This window comes from Cricetulus griseus, chromosome 3 (genome assembly GCF_003668045.3).
Source record: "Cricetulus griseus strain 17A/GY chromosome 3, alternate assembly CriGri-PICRH-1.0, whole genome shotgun sequence".
In the NCBI taxonomy this organism is placed as follows: domain Eukaryota; kingdom Metazoa; phylum Chordata; class Mammalia; order Rodentia; family Cricetidae; genus Cricetulus; species Cricetulus griseus.
In genome coordinates, this window is record NC_048596.1 from 168,380,164 (window position 1) to 168,391,767 (window position 11,604).

At 50.9% G+C, this 11,604-nt stretch overlaps 1 protein-coding gene across 1 annotated transcript; it reads left to right on the top strand.

Annotated features, from left to right (window-relative positions):
* Positions 1-1,681: 1,681 nt before the first annotated feature.
* Positions 1,682-6,773, top strand: Irx6 (iroquois homeobox 6). Its single transcript, XM_035441678.1, has 6 exons — positions 1,682-1,726; positions 2,631-2,879; positions 3,521-3,630; positions 3,800-4,107; positions 4,861-5,466; positions 6,703-6,773. Exons 1-6 carry the CDS (start codon positions 1,682-1,684, stop codon positions 6,771-6,773), a joined length of 1,389 nt encoding a protein of 462 aa, XP_035297569.1.
* The last annotated feature ends 4,831 nt before the right edge of the window (positions 6,774-11,604 follow it).

Consider the following 11,604-nt stretch of genomic DNA (forward strand, 5'->3'; position numbering starts at 1 on the left):
GCAAACTCCACCTGGTGCCCCAGCAGCGCCGCCTAAGACCTATTGTCCCAGTCTGCAAGTCCCTCCTGTCTGTTAGACATCTAGTCCCATGTTGGAGTTATTTGGAAGGGTGTCAAGCCTGCAAGTATGCAAAATCTATAGCACTTGCGAACTGTTTCCCCTGACCCGAAGACAGGCAAGCCACCCACCCCCACCCCACGCCTTGGGAATCCATGCTCTTTTGAGAAGCCCCGCGAGGGGTTTCTTTCACCACTGGGCCCAGCTGGGTGTCCCTGGCGAAGCTCCCTCCGGAGCTCTCCACTGCGGCTCGCCAGCGCCACCCCTAGAAAAACGCAGCAGCTGCAGCCGGACCCTGCTGCCTTCGACCTTCTTCCAGGCTCTGGACAGACACCGCAGGCGGCGCTCGGGAGGCAGCCGAGCCTGGCCCTTGGAGGAGATGGCCCAGACTCTTGGCTGGCAGCCTACAGATGCCAGAGATCAGACTTGGCGCGTCTATGGGAGCTCTCCAACGGATGCGGCACCTTGATCTGGAGGGGGCGCTCGTCGGTCTAGCCCAGGGTCAGACCCCTGCAGAGACATCCTAGGGGTCAAGGGGATCCGGACAGGGTTAGAATTAGCCAACGGCTTTAGGAAACTGAGACCCAAGCCAGGTCCCCAAGGACAAAGATGGGCTCCACCAAAGCTGCCCAGAGCTGGTCCAACCCTACGAGCTCCGGGCCGGCGGAGCCAACAAACTTTGATATAGCAGAGAAGCAGAGGTGGGTTGGGGATTGGTCCCGGGAGCCGCTTCTCTCTTCCACCTGCTCCGGCTCTGCCTCCGCCCAGCCCTCGCCCACCCCCCCCCCCCACCCCGCCATCAGACTCCTCATCTCTCCTCTCCCTCCTTCTCCCCCCTTGTCTGACTCCCCCACTTTCCTCTGGGCTCTTCTTTTGTATTCTCTCTTCCCTCGCCGCCCCGCTTGCCTCTCGCCTCCTCGGGGCCGCAGGGGAGGAGGCGAGCACGCTGCGCCCTGGGCCCGTGCAGCGGGCAGGGAGGCGCATCTCCCGATTCTCCCGCTTCTCCCGGGGAATTTGGAGAGGGTCTGTGTGCGCGCGCGCGCGTGAGCTGGAGGCGAAAGCTGGTAGGATCTAGTGGCGAGCAGAGGGTCAGGGTCTTTGACGTTCCTCGCCCGCTGCACAAACCTCGCGGAGTAAGGAAGAGTGTCCGAGAGTGAGCGCGCGTACACACGGTCTGGCTGCCCTTGGCAAGCTCGGTGGCCCGGGGCCCCGGGGCCCACGGTCCCCTCTGGCGGCCTGGGATTACCGTGACGTCACATTGAGCCTCTGGCCACCTTGGACTGGGACACCTCTGGAACCTCACAGCCCCGCGCCGCGCCGCGCCTCACCTCGCCACCGCGCACCTTTGGCACCCTGCGCCTTCTTCCTAACTCTGCCGATCCATGGGCCCCTCTTCCTTCAGGACCCCACAGGCCTCAGGGGTGCCTTCCCACGAGCAGGGCTCGGCAGCTCGGCTGCCTTTGGCTCTGCCTCTGGTCCCTCTTAGTGGGCCAAGGAACTGGTGCCGAGCACCTGCAGCCCTGTAAGAAAACCAGAAGCCGCTCGGCTGGGGCCATCAAATAGCTGAGCTGAGCCAGGAACTCAGAAGGAAAAAGGGAGAGCGGCCCCCGGAAGGTCAGCAGCTATGGCCTTCCCGCACTTTGGACATCCGTATGGTGGTGCATCCCAGGTGAGTAGTGCCTTACTGGAGGAAAGGGGGACTGGGGCGGGAGGGATGCCCGGTGCGTACTCTGACCCCTGAGCTTCCCAAGAGAAGCCAGGAGCGAGGAGGGAAATGTGCCACAGCACCCTCTGACATCCGGACACCAGACTGAGAGCTTTCACTCCTGAGTGCCACCTGAAAACTCGGTCTCTGCACAGAGGGGGGTGGAGTGGCATCTGAGGGATCCTGCAGTCACGGTTCTTCTTGTACAGAGATTCCTGAGGTGGCCAGTGGACTCTCAGGAGAAAACAAATGTGCTCCAGGTCAGAGTGCTGGTACCGCTTGAATCTCGGTTCCGATCCCACACCTTTTTTGGGCTGGCTTAAGCTCTGTTTCTGCATCCCTCCGCTTTCCGAACCAGGGAGTTGTACAGTCGTGAGGATTTCCTGGAAGAATTCTGAGGATGCCCCCCACTGTCCTCCATATCTCTTTGGGGTTTAGTGTCTGGCCGACCTTTGACCTGCTGTGGGATCTTTGACAAGTCTGCTCTGATCTTGAATGGATTTCCTTTTAGTACAATGGGGACAGCAATGAGATGCTGGTGATGGTCTTGAAGGCTAACATAACTGTGCCTTTGCAGAACCTCATGGGGAGAGGTAGGGGTTTGGTTATATTTTCACAAAGTGTCTGGGATGGTGGAGACTTATCAGTGGCCTGGTTGCATCCCTAAAAGCAATTTGGGTTAAGTTTCTGTCAGAGAATCCCCATCCCAGCAGTCAGCAGAGAGTTTCTGCACCTGGTAGTATTTGGTTGCTCTCGAATGAAGGACTGAAAGCATCACGAAGCATTCTTCCTACCCTCCTTTGGCTAGAGCCAGCAGATGGTTTGCGTGGATTTTTAACTTCTAGTGACTCCTTTCCTGTTTTTATAGTTTCTAGTGTCTGCAAGTTCCAGTGCCACTTGCTGTGAAACGGCCCCACGATCAGTGTCAGATGTGGCCTCAGCCTCCACCTCTGCATCTACTCTTTGCTGTACACCCTATGACAGTGGGCTGCTGGGAAGTGCTCGGCCAGAGCTGGGTGCTGCCTTGGGCATCTATGGAGCACCCTATGCAGCTGCCCAGAGCTACCCTGGGTACCTGCCCTATGGCCCAGAGCCATCCCCACTATGTGGTGCACTGGTGAGTAATGGGGTGGGGCCTGGGACTGCTCAGTGAACACTGGGGCATGGGAGTATAGGCAATTAGCACAGATGAACTCTACTGTGACCTTGTCCAGAGAAAATCTATGTGGGACAGACAATGCTGAGAAAATAGCATAGTGAGTAAGGAAAAAATCCAAGTTCACAGCACTTCACAGTTTGCAGAACTTCACACTGCTTAGAAAACATTTGTATCTCCTTTAATTCTGTAAGGTAGGTAAGTCATCCTTATTCTTGACTTGCAGATGAATAGTTGAGGTGTAGAGGAGTTCAAATAACTTACCCCCAAATCACAAGCATGCCAAGGGTCAGGAATATTCTGCTGGGAAGAGTCCCAGTAGGTGCATATGGGGCGAGGAATCCAGAAGTTGCAGCCATCTTAGTAGCTGATACTCAATTGCTGCTTATTCTGTCCCTAGGTCTCTACCAAATACTCTATCAGCATGAATGACTTTATTGTCCCAAACTTAATAAGGGAGAAACTAAGGCACAGAACATTAAACATTAAATGGTTATGCCAACATTGCACAGCCAATCCAAGGGGTGGTGTTGGGATGTTGATCCTACAGGGCAGGGGTATCCTTTTGTGTGGTCCTGGATTCTCTTTTCCTTTCCCACCAGAATCCTCAGTATGAGTTTAAGGACCCTGCAGGAAACTTTACCCCCAGCCTGACCCAGCCAGGGGCCTATTACCCCTATGAGCCAACTCTGGGACAGTATCAATATGACAGGTGAGAAATGGGGAGCATGGTGGCTGGCCTCCTTTGATCATCCTCCCCATCTCTGCCTTCACCTTGGTGGAAGAAGGGCGGGAGCAGAACTAAATTTCCAGGCACCTGAACTTTCTACTGGCCAAGCCCCTGGTTCCAAGCCTGGAATTGGAACCCTGTCTGCCCACAGGTATGGTGGAGTGGAGTTGAGCGGTGCTGGCCGCAGGAAGAATGCCACCAGAGAGAGCACCAGTGCACTCAAGGCCTGGCTCCACGAGCACCGCAAGAACCCGTACCCCACCAAGGGCGAGAAGATCATGCTGGCCATCATCACCAAGATGACCCTCACCCAGGTGTCCACCTGGTTCGCCAACGCTCGACGGCGCCTCAAGAAAGAGAACAAGATGACATGGGCGCCCAAGAACAAAGGTGGGGAGGAGAGGAAGGCAGACAGTGCAGGAGAAGACTCTCTGGGCTGCCTGACCCGTGACACCAAAGGTACAGACAGAAGAGTCACTAGCTCACCTGGCAGATTCCTTAAGACATTAAACATCGGGCCCAAAGCCACCTGTGCTACTATAGATTCTCTAAAGTCCATTTATCCTTGCGCTCCCCCGCCCCTGCAGTGTTGCACCAGTACCTTACAGAGAAACAGTGTAGCTCCAGCTTTTTCTCAGCTTCAAAATGTCCTCTCAAATGTACATCCCCTTCTCACTCAAGCTCTCAAGTCCCTTCCCGGCTTGGTTTTGCTCGCTTCCCATATTTATCACTGTAAGAAAATTTGCTGCAGTTTGTCTCTGCCTACCCCTCTAGAAGGTCACAGCCTCCCCTCCCCGCCGCCCCACCCCCACCCGAAGACGTTTTACTGCTGTAGTTCTAAATGTCTCCTGAATGCCGAAACGATGCTCTGCACACGTGAATATTTGCTGAATTAAATAACATGACACCAGTCTCCCGTGGGTGCTGAGGTTGAAAGAAAAGTGTCCCTCCCCTTTTATAACTGAGGGACTCCGGCAGTGCAAAGTAAACTTCCCTTGGCTTAGCGAGGTCCAGGAGATCAGAGAGGCAGGGCAGGCAAGGCGATGTGGGGAATTCTTCCCTGGGGGCAAGCAGCCGACCTTGGGGAGAGCAGCGGGTGGCGAGAGAATGCTAAAGTGCAGAGCGCCACTCGCTAAAAGCTTCTCTGGGTAGGACTCCCGCGAGTTTCCCTAGGGTACTAGGCTTTTCTCACTCGTTCTTGATTTCCTACAGACGCTACTGCCAGCCAGGAGGCCCAGGGGCTGCGACTGAGTGACCTGGAAGACCTGGAGGAAGAGGAGGAAGAGGAGGAAGCAGACGAAGATGAGGCAGCGGTCTCAGCACCCCGCAGGCTGGTGGATTTTCAGAAAAGCGCGCAGTCCCTGCCTGCTCCCTACACTGCCGCTCAAGAAGGCCGCTTGGAGAGCAGAGAGTGCGGCCTGGCGATACCCCGCTTCTCCCTCACCGAGGCCCCGCGATCAGGAGAAGCTGACTTCATTACAGCAGAGCCAAGTGGCCCCACAATGATCGTGCACTACCCAAGTGGCCAGAAACCCCGAATCTGGTCCTTGGCTCACACTGCCGCAGCTAACACTGTCGAAGATGCTCCCCCAACCCCACCCAGGGCACAAAGTCCAGAGTGCCACATGATTCCCAGACAGCCCATCTCCATCAGGCGACTCCTGGTCTCCAGAGACTCCGCAATTGAAGAGGATTCTCTTGCAGCCAAAGCTTTCGGAAACTCCACGTTCGCCCTGCAGGGGCTGCCACTGAACTGTACGCCATGCCCGAGGCGGAGGGAGCCTGAAGTGCGGTTCCAGTACCCGTCTGGAGCTGAAGGTAGTGGGACCCCAGAGGCGCTGGGAGTGCCTGTCCAAAAGATAACAACCTATCACCCCAGATCTGGTGCAAGAATGCCCACAAACAACACTCTCAAAGTCTAAACACCCTTAAATCTAAATCCAAATCATAAAAATAAATGCCAAGGAGAGAATTTCCCCTCAATCACATAATCTTTGAAGACATGTACAGTCTAGCCCTATGTCTCCACCCTGCCAGGTCTCTCCCCATAAGCACCCTTGGTCCCAGCCTGACCTCTTAGAAGAGTACGTGGCATCTGCTTGGCTGGTACCAAGCATGTTCTAGAGTTGGTCTGGCTTTTGGAGGTATCTGGGGGAAGGGGCATGCCTACCACGGGCTACTGGTCAGTGTGCTGCTTCTCCTGGCCTACTGAAATATTCGGACAATGCAGACATTCTCTGAATTTTACAACTTGGAAGCCAAGGTCCAGGCTGTCCCTCGGGATAGTCCCAAAGGTTTGACCCCTAGCATGGCAAGACTGCCATTTAATGGCCCCTTCCTCTGATGTGCAAGGACCTGGTAAAGGGGAACTTTACCGCTACAAAGAGACAGTCCCTAAGCACTAGGCAGCCTCCAGCAATTACTTATGTCAGATTCTGGTCTTTGTAGTAATTTCTCTCAGGATTAGCTCTTGGCTTAGAAAATTGGGTTACATTGTTATGTGAATTTACACATAACTTGCCCAAGCATTACCTCTGACAAGCAAATTGCCTCTAGACCTTGGCTTCCCTTGGGGTGGGACACAGCTGACCTCCGATTTTCTAGAAATTGCGACCAAGCGGCCTTCGGGTTTTAATCAATCTCTCCTCTCTCAGCAGGTTAGCGCAATGGCTGCAGTTTGCAGAATAATTTTGGAAACAGCTGCTTCTGGACTCACCTTCATATGAAGAAGCTTCCAGGCCTTGGCAGGGACCAGGAGTTCTCACTTTGCCCAAGAGAAACACACAGCACCATCCTTGCAGCTATCCTTGCTCGCAGGGCTGGGACTGGCCAGGCAGACATGCACCTAACAGACTTGGAGGGGAGATGGCAGGCACATTGGGGAAAACCCAGTGGATGCCCTGTGTACTTTGACCAAGTCTCTCTTCCTCCTCTTCCAGATGGAGGGCCTGAACAGCATCTCCTGCTCACCCACCCCTGCCCAGCCTGCTCACTTTGTAACTTCCTTGTTGAAATGGTCTCCAAAGACGGTCTGTGTCTCCTTCCCCTCCCCAGGCTATAACTTCAAAAATAACCTAGTTGAACCCAAGGTGTACAGCCTATCAATGCCAGGGACGCCGGGATAAGTCTGGTGGAACAGGAGTGGGACATGGAATCACCACAAAGGCTTCTTGGGACAGGGTCTTGGGCTGCAGACCTGAATTCTATAGCAGAGACAGAAACTGAGGAAGTCACACACAATGCCCAGGACACAGTAACCACCCCCCAGCCCCCAACTGCATAAGCCAGTAGCTGAACAGCAGAAAGACATCAAAATATTTGTTGAGAAGGAATGTTTGTTTACTGGTGGTGCTGGGATTATAAATTTATTGTGTTGAAGATCCATGAAGGGAAACTTGACAGCTCCTTGGCCCACTGCTTCCCCAGAACCTAGCAATGAAATAGGGCAGTTTTGAGGGGTTGGTAGAGACCACAGAAGGCATATTTTCTGTTTAATCTTAAGTGTCAGCAAACTCTTCCAGTACAGATGAGGGGCAGGGCAGGGGTTTTGTGTCCTTGTCCCTTTGTGAATCTGTCTGGAGTTGGAAGCTGGGTGAGAGGTTTGAAGATACCCACAGAACAAAGGCTGGATGAGGCCCAAATCCCAGCTCTAGAGAACTCAGCTTCAGCTGACAAACTCACAGCTTCCAATGTAGGCAGTGAAGCAGGTAGAGTCTGGGAGGGAGCCCCGGGAAGTTGTAGGGACTAGAAAGGAAAGTTGGTGTGTGCATTTGGGAACTTCAGTCTCCTTCAGGGCTGGACCACTCATCTGTGAGACCGGCCCCTGTTGGTTGATGCCCTCCAGATCAGGATGGGGTGAGAAAGGGGGCAGCAGAAGCATCCAATTTTAAGGCCTTTGGAAGATTCGGAGAGAAATGAGGTTTGGACATGAGGGGGACTATAGAAAAATAAAACCCTTCGGAGTAGGGTGTGTCTTTAAAGATCAAAAATGACAAAACTATGTGTCTCCTCAGATGAGGAAACTGAAGTCCAAGGAGGGAACCAGAAAACATCTCAGATCTGTGGTTTGATTGATCCTAGCTTCCTGCGGCAGTGCAAAACCCTCCTTTGGTTCTCCCTCATCTCCTTTGGGAGACCCCCCCCCCAGTTTGGCGTTTGGCTCTTGGGCAACAGCTGGTCCTGTCCCACCCCACCCCCCACCTTCCACCCTAGCTTCCCCAGGGACTTTGCAGTCGCCCTTGCTGACCTGAGGCTTAGGGTCTGGAAAATTAAACTGCGAAAAGATAAACATTATTTCCAGTCGGCTTTGCAGGATTAACGCTTGTAATAAAGAGCATTAGCTGAAGGTTTCTTTCAAGGCACTCTCCACCATATCCCCTCCTTAGTCCAGGTAGACCCTCCCAACCAGGAGACTGCAGCAGAGGCTTCTGATACTCCTTTTGGGTCTAGTCATTTAGAGGAGGGTGGAGGGGCCCTATCACATTAAGTCAGCATTAGGAAAACAGCCATTGAAGACCAAACTGCAGAGGAGAGCCTGCAAAACCCAGGTGAAAAACAGAGACTTCTCCACAGTGATTGCTGGAAAAAGGGGAGGGCCGTGGCAGGCATGAGATTTGCTGTTCCTCCTTCCAATACTCAAGGTCTTTTCCAGAGCTGATGGTTGAACCCTAAGGCCTGAGAATGGCACGTCTGAGCCTGTGATTATCCCAGTCTCAGGCCCCCAGCCACAATCTGTTCCCACTACCTCTGCCTACACTGAGAGCCTCCTGCAAATCTCCACTATAATCTCCCAGAATCATATTTTGAATACTCTTTGATTAAATGCAATGGTGGGGGTGGGGGCTGGAGCCTGCCGGTATCCACGGACAGCTGGCCATTGTTTAAAGTTCTTCAGAGTAAGTGTCCATCACACAATATGATCTTATACACCCAAAGTTCATAGATGGCTAAAGTGCCCTTTGCTTTTTTTGGGTGGCACCAGGGGCTAGCCTGCAGAGGACAGTGGAAATTGTATAGGAGGCCAGGGTCTTCTCCTTCCGTGTGCTCCTTTGTGTGCCAGATATTACTATATGAACACTGAACTCACAGGGTGACTGTGTTTACATGCACATTTACATATATATTTACATAACCTGAAATTATGTCACCTTGTTAGGTGGAACATCTGGGGCCCCTATTATGTGCTAGGTTCAGTGTCTTGTGTCTTCATCTATTTGCATATTATAATAACACTACAGGCTGGGGGACTGGTAAAGAGTAGAAATTTACTTCTCATAGTTCTGAAGTCTGGAGAGTTCAAGCTGGAGGTACCAGCAAGATCTGTTTTCAGGTTTCTAGGTAGCACTTTTCATTGTATCCTCACACAGTAGAAGAGAAGGTTATCTGTGGGTCTTTACAAAGTCTCTAATGGGTTCAGGACTTTAGGGGGAGCACTAATATCAGTACTTCATCACTTTCAATGCCATCATATTGGGAGGTAGGTTTCAGCAATACATTTAGGGTTGGGCACAAGCATAATCTTACCACCACTGTCTTTAAATATGTAGATTTTTTTATGTATTACAACACTTCAAAAAAGTGGCATTCTTTCTATCAGTACACTGATCAAATGAGCCCATCAGGAAATGGGCTGATGGAAGTTATGTAGATCTGGATCAGGCATCTATGTATAGTTAAAGAAGTCGGGATCTTCTTAAGATACTGTTTAACCAAGAGGCTCTCCTGTCAGGGTGTTTTATCATTTTATTTTTTAAAATTCAATTACTAAGAGCATATGTTTCAGAGAGTCCATGAACCGATTATTTTATGCTTTGGAAAGGTTGCCCTCCTTTCTCCTCAGCAATGTCCAATGGGAAAGGGCTTTGGTTCATCCTGGACCAAGGCATCCTGAGAGGGAGCATCCTTTATTTACTCCACTCTTGCACTTCCCTAGAGCCAGCTGTCTCAGACAACACTGGTCAGTATGGCTCAAAATCAGCCTGTATGGAGATTTACACAGGCTGTAGTGGACTAGGATATGCATCCATCTAATAAATGCCACAGGCAATGTGATAGATTTTTCACCTGGATCCTGGTGGCTGAGACTCAAGTGGCCAGACTTTAAGCTTAGCACCAAGACATAGGACACATGCGGTTGGTCTAGAGCCAATCAATCCCTTCCCAGCACCAAGGTGAGGGTCAGGCTAATACCCCAGCTGTTTCCTGACCTATCTAGTTCACACCAAGTACTAGAACATTCTTTCTTCTTGGACCAAATTGGCGTCTTATATACCTTCAATAACTTCTGATGATTTTTTTCTGTGACTTTCCATGCATGCTTCTTACATGATGCCCTTACTCAGGGGTAAGAATAGGACATGAGTCCTACTGGGCATCTCCCAATGATGTAGCAGGGGACCATCCTATCTGCACCTTCTTATTCTTTGAAACTTAAATTATACAGACAGCAAAACACAAATCTTCCAGGATCTCGCTCAAATCTGGAATCTTAAAAGTAGAGGACAGAATCATAGTTACAGAGCCTGGGAGAGATGTGGGGAGAGGGAGATGGAGACGAGATTTTTAAAGGCACGGGGGTGCAGTTGAACAGAAGGAATACTTTCTCGTGGTCTATTGAACATTAGGGTAACTATGCTTAACAGTAATTAATTGCACATTTCAAAATAGTGAGTGAGGAGGACTTTGAAATTTTCAAGAAAAAAGACATAAATGATTGAGGTGATGGATAGGACAGACTCTTTGGTTTGATCCTTAAAACAGTGCATGCTGTGCCAAAATGCCACATGATTCCTGTAAGTATATCCCATACAATTGCTATCTTAATTAAAATTCAAGCATAAACATTACTGCATGTAACATTACTCATACACAGCTCATATCACCAGTGATAACATTTATACTTTAGTGAATTAATCTGTATTATTGTATAGCATTTCTGTGGTATGAATGTGCCCCCAGAGTTTATGTATTAAAAACTGATTCCCTGGAGCTGAAGAGATGGCTTAGCAGTTCAGGGCATTTGCTGTGCAGTCATGGAGACTGGGGTTTAGATCCCAGTTCCCATGTGACAAGTCTGGCACTCCAGTGCATACCTGTGACCTGAGCTCTGAAGGGGAAGAGACAGGAAGACTGAGGTTTGCTGGCTCCCAGTCTAGCAGAATCAGGAAACTATAACCAGGCTGTTCCCTTTCCCCAGCCCCAGCATTTTCTAAGCGTGCATGGGGGCAGGTGTGGTGTGAGATCCTCTACTCACTGAAAGTCAGGTTCAAGCAGGGCTCTGGTGCCACCCTGTTCACAGCTCCTCACATTGTGGCAGCTGAGTTTCTAGAGCAACAACAGCTCCCAGCGACCTTGGCTAGAAGTTGCAAGACCCAGTCTCAGAAGTCCCTGAACATAATTTCCACTGCATTCCGTAGGTCAAGCTATCCAAGAGGAGGGGAATTTGACACTACCAATTCATGGCAAGAGTAGCAAAGTAGCCATCTATACCAAAATTCCATCACTGGGTACTGCCAGTGAAAGCTGAGGTTTGAATGTCTTTCTTGACTCAGCTCTCCTTTGTGGCAAGCCAACATATTCCATGCAACATATTCCTTGGATAACAGTGATTCATTTTCTCACAGCTCTTCAATCAGGAAAGTCCAAAGTCAAAGGACCAGACAATTCCCTTCCTATAGGCTCTCTTCCTGGCTTACAAATAATGGTTTCTCATTACACTCATGTAGAGAAATGACCCTGCTCCCTTTGTTCTTCTTACAGGGACAAAGTCCTATCATATCAGGCCCCCCTGACCTCATTTAACCTTGTCACCTCTTCATGGGTTTTGTCACCAAGTAAGATCATATGGGAGGTTCCACAGGTAAATTTAGGGGACACAAACATCCAGTCCTCACTAGACTTTAACCCAGAACCCAGCATGAAAAGTATGGTCAGGAAGACGCTCCATGAAGCAGCTTC